The sequence below is a fragment of the Schistosoma haematobium genome, chromosome 1, assembly GCF_000699445.3.
Source record: "Schistosoma haematobium chromosome 1, whole genome shotgun sequence".
Taxonomy (NCBI): Eukaryota; Metazoa; Platyhelminthes; class Trematoda; order Strigeidida; family Schistosomatidae; genus Schistosoma; species Schistosoma haematobium.
The window spans coordinates 22,464,361-22,476,826 of NC_067196.1; the positions used below are offsets into that span (position 1 = coordinate 22,464,361).

The 12,466-nt window shown below is 34.8% G+C and overlaps 1 protein-coding gene across 1 annotated transcript in view; it reads right to left on the bottom strand.

Annotated features, from left to right (window-relative positions):
• GPSM2 (G-protein-signaling modulator 2) overlaps positions 1-12,466 on the bottom strand; it is a 36,965-nt gene that overhangs the window by 4,536 nt on the left and 19,963 nt on the right. The window contains exons 9-11 of the mRNA XM_051213179.1: positions 4,839-4,882; positions 3,047-3,544; positions 1,361-1,807 (exon numbers count right to left, since the gene is read on the bottom strand). Coding sequence (XP_051073429.1) covers positions 1,361-1,807; positions 3,047-3,544; positions 4,839-4,882 — 989 coding nt within the window. The remainder of the gene's footprint in view (positions 1-1,360; positions 1,808-3,046; positions 3,545-4,838; positions 4,883-12,466) is intronic.

Sequence of the window (12,466 nt, forward strand, 5' to 3'; positions counted from 1 at the left end):
ACTGACAAGATCTCTCTACTAAAAGATAAGCTCGATACTTTTCAGTCTATGTCGCTTATGGTGCTAGAGCCGTGGATCCAAGTACCTATCGTAGGATGAGTATTCCATAACTACCAGGTCATTTTGTACTGCTCCAAACAGCAGTGGAAAACAGTCATTTTAAAACTTGTAAGATATAGATTATGGGTGTTCAATAATATTATATTTCATTTAAATGAACCACTGAAAGAGTCATGCTGAGGTTAGATGCACAGTCATATAGAAAAAATAAGTGACTAGATGAGATTATAAGCCTCTACCGATCTAGATGGTTGTCAAAAGTTATGAACATCCTACGATAGTGTTTGGAAGTGAGAAGAAAAGTACATCACATTGGACCAAAACATCAGAGTCCAGTCTATATATATATATATATAACCTGTTGGATCTGAGATGAGTAAGGAGGTGGGATAATACTAATATTAATGTAAAACCACTAGACCAAAGTCGATAAAAAAGATGAAAACAAACTAGAATAATCAAGAGAAATGCACTAAAGATCAACAAAGAGGAACAATGAACGACGACGAATAATGAAAGTCCTTAATTCGATTTCGTACTGGCTAGGAGTCTTATGCTAGAAAAAAAAACAGCCGTCCATTGGTTCTTGGTTTTAGTGATGGTTTGGCCATGATCAGTTCTTGATTCAAACTATGAAAATATTAGTAATTAATGCATTTGGGAAATTTAACGCATTTCGAAGATTCAGCCAGAAATTATTAAAATCATCGTTTTGGAATTCTAAAACCATGCTGATTCTTAGAAATATCTAGTTTTACATATATTCAGACACTTTTCACGACTTCACCAACGATCAAAGATGTAATAAAACTTCTGATATTATCTTCTTGATCATTTAATTTCATAATCTATATCATGAACTGACCTACGCAAAACAACCGACGAAAATCAGGAAACACTGGAAAGCTGCTTCGTCTTGGTATGGGACTTCTCAAACAATGCCCATTCACAACCCAACGGGGATCGAACAAGAGTCCACACTGATGAGGAGACCCATATCAGGATGAAAGAAAAGTCCTGTGCTCCTTCTTTTCCGGTGGTTGTCTAATTAGTATCATTTCGTAACGTAAACTGTAAAATTGGACAATCTTCACAAACCCCCATTATAGTATTGTCTTTTGAACTGTTGAATACAAGCTTAGAAAGGTAGGTATTGGAGCAACCGTACGTATTACTGTTTCGAATGTTTTGAACCAATAGCTTTCGACTTCCAAATCGCTTATTTAAGATTTGTAAGTAACATTAATTTATTAATTAGTTAAACGGATTCAAAATAAAAACTCCATAAAAAACAACCTACCTGAATTCGAAATATCATTTCTAAAAACTCATCGTCCAAATCACCAGTAGATGAAACAGTATGACCGCGACGTCCACGTGTATCAACACCACTACCAGCAGCATTACTTCCTACTCCTCCTCTTATTACCGCTCTTCCTGTTTCACAGCTACCACAACTAGCTCTTGTAGCAGGAAATGTAGTGGTGGTGGTTAGATTGTGATCAAATAATCCAGTGACATCATCATTATTACTGCTGTTATTGCGTAGTCTAGGTTCTGGAAGACCATCACTTGCACAGCTACTTGTTGATTTGAACACTGAATTAGTTGAACCGAAATAACGGTTGTTATTATTATTAGCAGGAGTAGTAGTATTATTATTGCTATCTAATAAATGAAGACCTGGACCAGAACGAAGACCAGGGAAAACAGATAAGTTGGCTCGTTGGTCATTCATTCTAGCACCCTAAACATACACACATAGAGTAGTGGAAGCATAACAAGGAAAGAAAGGAAATAGAAAATATTGAATCATATATATATATATATACGAAAAAATTGAACGCTAGCTCAGTAGATGTAGATGTCCACTGTTTAAGAGTCTCATGATAGGACGATACAACTATTCAGTATTTTTTGCTCAGCGATGACGTGAAACTTTAAATTCAACAATCTTCATAATGTCATTGTATATGTGTACATATACTGAAAAAATGACCAGAAATAAAACCCATTGGAGGATGTTGTATTTTTATTTTGTGAGTTAAACATTCCCTATGATTACATAACAGAAGCTGTCAAGACTTTTTGTCTATTACAGACAGCAGATAGTAGTAACGTTTATGAAATTAGACAACTAAGTTGACAATTGCAAATAACACTAATGAATAACATTGATGGTTGAAAATGTGGTTAACTGATTATTTTTAAAAAAAAATTGGTAATATATTTTCGGAAGTCAAGAAAAAACAAACAAAATACTACATGCTAACACTGCTTAACACTAATGAAAATACATTAGATTGACATGGAGCAGTAATTTTTATGATCTCAAGTAGCTATGATGTAAGTAATAATGTAAAAACGAAGTTAGATAGGTGAATGTAATTGAAAGATAGGGTTAGATAAAGCTTTCATACTATGATTGATACTTTCTAACAAGTTCTATCTGTAATTTTGAAGTAACTGATGCTCCACTGCCACAAACTTTGAACCCGTATCACTACTTGGCGTATCACAGTGAGTCGAGACTTCAACACTAAACGATTCGGGATGCAACCGATTTCCTGCAGGACTGAAAATTTTACATTCACCGGCTACTAGTTAATAATCAACAGATGTAAGTGACAGACTGGGGGACTGTGAACATTATGCTTGTTGCACTTAGATGTCATTTGAGGGTCAAATAACACATTAAAAATTACAAAGATGCGTTAATGGAGAAAGTCCATTAACAAACTAAGCAAGGTCTCAGCTTACATGTCCTTATCTAAGTCAGAGGGAGAATTGCATAATCCCATGATTTATGTACATCACAATCCGGTTCGGCGATGAAACCCTCATACTTATTTCAATCTTCTCGTTTGCATAAAAGGATTCATTATACTGTAACTGAATTGGATCATAAAAACCAACAGTAACTTAATATAATGGTGGAATACAGAAATACATACACATTCAGAATGTACAAGAAAATTAAATTTACCTGAACCCCTTCGATTAAGTCAAAGAACGCTTCTTCATTTGTACCAATTTGACTGCGAAGTGAAGAGTTATCATAGTCGGGTGTACGACGAGAATTTCCAGATGACAACTGAACATTGTTTGACTCTTGTACACTATTTGTTTCAGTCGATTGAATGGGTGGCGTACCTTGTCCAGTAGTACGTAAATAACAACGTTGTTCATCCATACGACGAGATTGTGATTCAAGTAGAAGTGAGAAAAACATTTCTTGTTGATCTACTGAACGTTCTTCTTCAACTAGAGATGCGGCAGCGACTGCAACTGCTGACGAACTAGTACCAACAGTATTACATGTATTTCCAGAATCTAAATTTTCACTTGATAAATTAGAATTTCTATTCATCTGAGACATGGATTCAATTGATTCTAAATTGCCTTCAATATCTTGAAGATTAGGTATATCAATTTGTTGTGATAAACTTGGACGAAATGATGGAGCACTTAAATAAAATTCAACCTGAAAATATTTTGTTTTATAAAGTAAATAGTCATAATCAAAATTCATCTCAACTTAATACATAATTTCAAAATAATACTCTTAAATATTGACTAATTTAATAAACATATTCTATACTTGCATTCGTACAGGGATGGTAGCTTATTGGTTAAGACATTTAACCTATCAGTAATCAAGTCCCAGGAGAAAACCCTCGGTCCTATATCTATTTCGGATTGGATAACTGGGTAGTATGATATACTAGACTTCGCAATTAGAGAGTATCTTTAAATCAAGAACACAAATCTGTATCTGGTAAATGAGTTAGTAAACAAGTAATCTGTATAATTGACATTTGATCACAAGATATTAGGCAAGGTTTGCGAATCTTATTCTTTTGTATATTTCGGTTTAACGATTATAAGAATATTGAAGACAGAAGATTAAACGCATTCAATAAACCGAGATTAAACAAACTTCAATAAATATCAGCCACACTATAAGTTTGGGGGCTAATGAAACTCCTAAGGTGACCAAACCGAAGTAGAGAGAGGAGCTTCGAACCTGGGATACAAAATAGTAGACATTGAAAGCGAGATTTTTCATAACATTAGTCAGACCTATATGTTGTTCGGCTTGGTAACATCCGAAGTAGTAGGTTTAAATGAGCGATCGTAGTTTCAGATTATTTGAACAAGATACAGCATTGGACACAATGATTCTTCATAAAGCAATAATTTAGCAACCAAAACATTGTTTTGACAGTTCAGAACTTTTAAGCCTTTAACCTAAAGGTCCATTTCTTCACAAGACAGAACAGCATCAGGAAATATATTCTGCTGGCGATTTGGTTGACAAAGTAGATTCCTGCATAATATGCAATCCTTGTTCGAATAATTTTTCGAATTCCTTAGGCGAACCTTTCGTTTCTGCCAATTTAGTTCAACATTCCCTGGTGTCCTCCGGTTTCTGTGGAAGGAAATACATCTGGGCCGTCAAAAGTGTGACGAAGACGCACTTGGAAGAGGTTAAAGTGCACAGCAATTTTTAACAAATTGATCAATTCAGTCAAAAAGTCTACTATCCACTGATTTTATGACGACAGTAACCTGTCAACCAATTTCTAATTTGAAAATAATTTACAATAAATAAATTACTTCAATCATCAAAAGTTTGGGCAACCAAGCAACACCATTTTTCCTCACATACAAAAATAGGCACAGAGCGGAATACACTAACTTATAATACATGTCACATTATTATTAGTGGTATTGTCATTTCAGGAAATAAAAAAATGAACCATGACACTACTTACCATGTTTTCCTTTTTCGACTCTGATAGAACAGGTGTTGGAACATCTAAGTAAAAGGAATTTTAAAATAAGAACTATAATTACGTGAACTGAATCTTCGGTTATATCTAAGAAAAAATTAAAATCAATTTTTTGAAATTAATATTATTATTTTTGGCAGTTCATATTAATAACTGACTTTAATTGAACGATCACAGACAACTAGAAGGTATTGGACAGTTGTTTCGTTCTAATATGGTACTCTTCGAAAATGTACATCTACAAATATCACCGAAGACCAGAGCCAGGGTCTTCAGATCTCGCGTCGTGTGTTAAATACTTAGACCATTGGGCTGCTTTAGAATGGTTGGCATTCCTAACACCAATCAACTCCAAATAATGCAAAACCATGAACCAGTTCCAGTGGTGAGTAGCTGCTGCTTCACATTTAACATGAGTGAATTACACTTGTTAAATATATATATTTCTTATTGTTAAATAACTACATTATACATATATTCGTATTCCTTTTATCATAAGTTTTCAATTGACCTATTGGCTATTATTATTATTATCCGTAGTGTCGCGATTTGGTCTGTGCACGACCGGTTCTTACGGAATACGACCTGTCAATCTCCGAGTCGGGCGTCTATTGAGTCTTTCATCCGGTTCAGCAACGCTCTGTTGAAAATTATTTCCTGGTACCGATAGTAGTGTGATTCTTCTGTAGTTCCCACACTTGTTCATATCTCCTTTCTTTGCTATTCGTATGAGTTATCCTTCTTTCCAGTCCGTCTGTGGCACTTGTTATTCCTCCCAAATCTTCCTCAATAGAACGCGGATCATCTTTGCAGTTACTTCTAGTTCTGACTTTAGTGCTTCGGCTGGTATATTGTTGGGTTATGCTGCTTTTCCACTCTTGATTTGTCTGATGGCCATCTTGATTTCTTCGATCGTTGGTGGAGTGACATGTATAGGATGGTCTGTGTGTGCTGCTTCGATATCCGGTGGATTCAATGGAGCTGGCCTATTCAAGAGTTCTTCAAAGCGTTCTACCCATCTGTTCCTCTGTTCTTGGGTCTCAGTGATTGGCTTGCCTTCTTTGTCCTTAACCGGTTTCTCTGATTTACTATATTTACCTGCCAGCAACTCTCGAAGAGCGTGGAGCATTTTCCCTTTCGTGAACGGAGTACAACAACGTCTCTCTTGCATCTAGCTTTCGCAGTGCAGCTTGGGTCCAATGGGTTTCACTGATTCCAAGAACCGCAAAGTTGTATCTCCTCATTTCCGTTGCTATTTCACTGGTCACCCGGTTTCCCACATCGTTCAGATATTTCATGTACCTATAAAAATTGTTGCTCTGGTTGTTAGAAGAGACATCGGCCTCGTGACTTTCGCAGAATCTCGGCTTTCATCTTGAGGCGTCATAATTCTTCCTTCAACTCGATAGACAGAGTTTGATTTTTTTAAATTTGTTTAATCTGGTTAGCGTTTTTTGCAAGGTTGTGTTCTATGGCATAAGGTTGTTGACCCCATGTCCAACTCCTCTCTTTTACCCGGGCTTAAGACCGGCAGTAGCCCTAGAAGAGCAACAGGTGGAGTTTATTCTTAATTTATTCCCAGTTTATTGGTTACAGCCATCACACTCACTTTTGGCTTGATCTTGTATAATTCTTTTTATTTTACGGTGTGATGTGGTCTGGTTTGCTTGTATATAAACTACATGTGTCTGAGATTGTTCTGGACTCGACGGGCAGGGCTACGCGGAAAGTTACTATTTTGGGGATTAATAGGGATTCAGAGTTGACGCAAGACGGCTAGTTCTGGTTGATATGTCATTGGTTTAGCACAGGAACAAGGTCATAGAAGTCGGAATTCTGATTGGCGATTTTGTCACGTGATAATTGACAGAGGCAGAAGTCATAACATAATACAACTATCTCCACAACCACCCGCGTCTATACTAATGATAGTATTGTCATATAAGAAAAGAAACGCAGGAAAATAACATCATGTGGTTGGTCAATATAAATCATTTAATATCATCCAATGCATAAGAAATTGTTGGAAACTCCATCGTCAAGACAAAATCAACAAAGTTTGTAGCTTTATAAAATATGCTTAAAATATATATGAGCTAAATAACTACATAGAAAGAAGCCTAAACAATAATTAGTAGACAGAAAGCATCACAACCAGGAGGTTAGTCAGTCAGTAAGTCGTATGCGACGTAAAACTTGCCGACCCACATCAGCACAGTGAGATTCCAGAGTAGCGGAAGTAGTAACGTTGTCACTGATAGAATTCGAAAAAGAAATGATTCGTGTGATCAAAAAGTAAAATATGATTTAGAAACTCAGGATCTATGGGAAAAGAAATAATGAATGCATCTAAGCCAATGTGACCGACTCTACGTCTTAACACACAACATTAACCACTGATCATGATAATCGTGTAGTGGTGGTTGCTGTGGCTAGAATACATAGGTCTTAATCAGCAACCTTGCTTTAGCTACTTCTGATTTTGGGTAAAGACTTAAAGATATATGCAATAGATAGTCTGCAAGACATTAAATTACTCTATTGGACTTAAAAAGCATAGTTGGCAACGTGATTCGGTAAACATTGATAAACACATTAAGTGGTTTACTATTTAGAACTTTTATTCATTTAATCCCAGTATCGATGACCAATAAAGGATTTCACAAAGGCAATGGCACAGACATAATCAAAGTAAGTAAAACTTATCGTTAATTCTCATTCGCATTTCAGTTGCTGTACTTTATATTAGCATAAACGAACAGTTGTCAGTCAAATAGTTACTTAAACGACTTAGGACCTGGGCATGAATGTGCGTCGTCCTCAATGACCACATGACATTAAATTATCAATAATGACAAAATGTTAACCAAATGTTTAGTACAGTATTAGTACAAGTAATTGTAGTGTCTATGACAGTAAAAAAAGCATTCGACTCCAATTAATTCAGTCACAAATTCAAAAGCCCACTCGTAATCATGGAGTCATAAATGACTAACAGATGACAGTTGTGTAAAGCTTTCTCTCAAACCACGGTACTATGCCACAAACTGACGATATCTCCGCTTTTTCCAACCAGTCCCGGTGTCGGAAAATAATGCGATGTGGAATTTTCTGGGACGGCATTAGTAGTACATATCCAAGCACCGAAGCCAGTGTTGCGAGATAGTGAGACTAATCGGATTGTCGTCACTTTCCGCGAATACACGTTACCGAACTTCCGCATATTAAGTGCTAGTTCTTGCGTGAATGAATAACTGCGATAACTTTCTTATAATTCATGTTTGCACTAACCTTTTCCGTTATTCAATTGAGTTTAATTTAGTTATTTTACTGTCCCTTCATCATATATATATACATGGTGTTCTACTCCAAGTTAGTCTTGTTGAACATTATATTTTCATGATTAACTAATTTTCCCCGGTGTCCCCCAGTGACTTACGAATTATCATCAAGGTGATGTATGTCAGTCTTCGGCTTATCTAGCTTACATTGGATCCTGTTTTTATTAGAATAATCTCAATCGTTCTTAATTTATAATTACAGTACCCTGATCACAAAAACTGAGATGAAACTATTGGGAAACAAACACTTCATTTCAAGTATAATTTGCAAAAAGGAGAAAAATATAGTTTGTCTTTGATCGAACAAATATTAATTACGGTAAATAACAAAAGTGAGTCATTTTTTATTACCCAAAAAAGTGAATAACAGAATCTGTATAATAATATAATTAGAAAACATTGTGTAAATATCACAAAAGAATCACAGATACTGATACAATTGGATATATAAATCTGAAAGATTAGTGATTAATCGACTATCAATATTGAGTCAGGGACTTCAGAAAAAACCATAGTTAAAAAACAATAATTCCAATAAAATACAAGTACCAACAAGACAAAATTGAGGTAATGATTATAATATAAGACAAGAAATCCTCAATACCATAATGGTGTTATCATCAAGGTGCAAGTGGACACATATGATCTTTACTCTGTTTATCGAATTTAATATTTAAAAAATACTAAGAAACTCTATCCAGTTGTTTATTTATTTATTTATTTATTTCAACACATAGATATTGGTACAAAGAGGCACCAAATACATATGCACCACACAAATCTCATTCGATATGTGTGAGGGCTGTGATACTGCCCGGGTGCCCAGACCAAAGCAGGTGGTTTTCTTAGGGGACCACACCGCGAGCTTTTGACCTAAAGGTCTGACTCGCAAGGCAGTGGAGCATCGTCAGGAGATGCAGTCCCATGGAAGCCAGTGACCAACAATTGGTTCATACGCCATTTGTCCCCGCAGGATACTGGAGCCCATGTGCACCATTGGTTTGGAATCCAGTTAAAGCGCCGGACATTCGCTTTTCGTCCTCCCATTTTCGTAAACAACACCCCCGCCACGAGAAGGCAGTGAGTAGGACTTCCCTGGCAGAGGCTATATACGCGTGGCCATGTGAGAGCATTTCGAGAGGGAGAGCGGACTCTCCCCACTCTCGGCCGTACCAGGGCATTTGGGCGCCTATCCAGTTGACGAATTCACTACTCAATAGATCAATCACAAGCAACGTAAAATCTGGTGTATACAAATAAGTGAATCAGTTCAAGTTTCCAAGTATCAACTGTAGTACGAAACAGGCATAGATAGTATGACTCGAAAAAAATTATTAGTTTGTGAAATATAAAGTATAAGATAATTTTAGAACTGAAAATCTAAAGTAAAGCAAATAGTGAATGCACATGTCATTGTGACCAATTCTGAACTATGTCATCGAGTCTCCAACCAATGGTCAGAATGAATTCACTTATTTTGCATACATAGGATGGCGCTATATATATATATATATATATATATATATATATATATATATATATATATATATATATATATATATATATATATATATATATATATATATATTGGTTATATGTCGATGTTTTTTCCACAACTGGATAAAAAGTGATGTATAACACTAGCCATTTACTTGACTATGGACATTTTTTACGGGAAAGCAACTTCTATTTCAAACAGAATTTCGATAACATCGTTAGGCGAAATGAATAGCACGAGATATTTTGTCGAGTCATATAAACGCTTAAAACCTACTTTTTAATAATATGCTGAATTGTTAAACTGTTTTTAGTAAAAGTGAGAGAGACTACGGAAAAATAATAATATAGGGGAAAATATCTATAAAACAACTGTTATTTGTTTACTACATGGAATGAATCATTTGATACTGATCATATGCAGTAAATAATTATTTCTGATCAAGGTAATGAATTAAGAATAGCTAGATAACCATTAAAAATAAGGAAATATTAGGGAGCTCTGTTTTTCTCTAAAAACAGGACTTCTCAATAGTGTAAACTCATAACTCTCTCCCAGAGATCAAACCCATGATATTCAGATCTCATAATGAGGACGTTATTTCTAGACCTCTGAGCTCAGACTAATGGTTTTATATTTTTTATTCGACTCAATTTACGATGTTTCATTGATATTGGTGATAGCTCTTTCACTTTCGACATGGTTAAACTTCACTTGTTACTCCCTCTTACTAGGAACTTAAAAATTTCATTCGAAGTTAGTCACTAGTTCTGGTGAGGTTATGGGTTTGTGCCGCTGAAGAGCCCCGTACTACAGGCGAAACAGTTGTTCAATACGTTCTGACTTCCCAGGACTGTCTAGTTTAGGTCAGTTCACGCCGTAAACTACAAAGTTGACAATCTCCCATAAACCTGCTATGCTAAAATGAACTATATAATGATCTACGAGTTTATAAACATGCTAATGCATGAATTTATACACTTATTTCCTTCAATATATAAGTGATCAATCATACAAATATTACTGAAATTAAAATGTTGCTTAGATCTTTTAACCATTTAAACCACTAGTCTGCTAACTTCCCAATTTCGAACAATGATATCCAAGCGAGAAAAATTCATTACTACATTTTTACTTCTAGTAACTAAAATATTTAGATCAGTGACCAGCTTAATAATAATAATAATGAGATAAAGAATATTGGCCTACTTACTAAGTCATATAATGCCAGACAGAACATATTTTACAGAAAATATTGTAATGACGTCTGACGTTAAAATGATCAATGCTGAAAAGTCTGATAACTCTCAAAATACATCGAACAGAACAAACCGATAAAAGTGATACTTTTATAAGTCGGCATCTCTACATTACAGTGTCCTAAAACTCTCACACTTCTCACTGTTTCATCGATATTCGAGAAAATAGAACTCTTGATTTTCTGTTTTTGTCTTGTCGATTGTTTTAGGACAATGTTAGAGAGTAATCAAGGCTGGAGGGGATGATAATCGTATTCATTTCTTTTGTGGATGTTTGGTGTCATATTTAATCATATTAATGTACATATTCTTGGGTAGTGAATGCTAACCAGGAGTATGTGCTGTACTGTACAGTTGAAATAATGATGGGATAATACTCACCACAGATATCATGAATATGATACAGCGTAATAAACATAAGTGCGAAAAGAATTCCTTCTATGTAGCAAATAAGTAAACATGTAAATTACATTATACCAAACTCTATTTGTTACTGTTAAATTTCTAGACACCATATCTTATTATGACAAGAAAACATTCCTTGGTAGAAACTATCTAAATTGTTTCACATTTGAAACGTTTGTGAAATGAAAACTCTCATACATACAAATAGAAATTTCATATCGATTGCTCAGAAAATATGTTTTTTTAGGAAAATCCCATTAGCAATTAGTATATTTTTATGGTGTTATAAAATAAAACTAATTGGTAAGTAACCCAACCAATAAGGTATATGAGACACGATAGAAATTTTACAATCAAATGAAATTAAAGCAACTAGTTTACTTAAGGCATGTTTTTGTGTACTTGACCACTTTTAGTATAACAGTTAGGAACTAACGCTTTGATGTAATAGTGGGGCTTAATGGAGTTCAGGACATGCATTTCATCCTACTAGAGACCTGTTAGCCGTATTTATCTCCATTCCACTTTAGATGTTCACACTAAGACTCGAACCTAGTAACTTGCTTCAAACTCCAATGAGTTATCCGCTGAGCTATTCAGTTCAGATAACCATTAAGCTGTTCAACGATTACGAAATTGTAAACAATATGGTTTGAGATTTCAAGTTGATATTCAAGACTGTAATTGATCAGTTTATGTTGCCATTATCTTTATCCTAAGTAGATTGAATCGATATAGCTATTTTACCTACACATTTTAATATATCTAGGTTTTGGATAGCTCGTTAATCTTTGAAATTGTATTCAATATCAGAGTTCTAATGGTAAAATTAAAACTGAGATATAGTCAGCGTTTCCTGGATTCTATTGTTAAGCACAATTCAGCTTTACTAAAAGACAGATTTATGATTATCAGTAAGATTGTAAACTACAGTTATTACCATCCACCATTTTATTTGAATTGTATTAATAAATGCTAAATACAATTATTAAAAACAAAGTCGGATATAGCTAATTGTTAAAATAGCAGATTTTTATATACATATAGTTCAGAGATTAATAAATTAAAAGGGAAGTATGAAATAAACAATAGTGCGTTTCCTTTCCC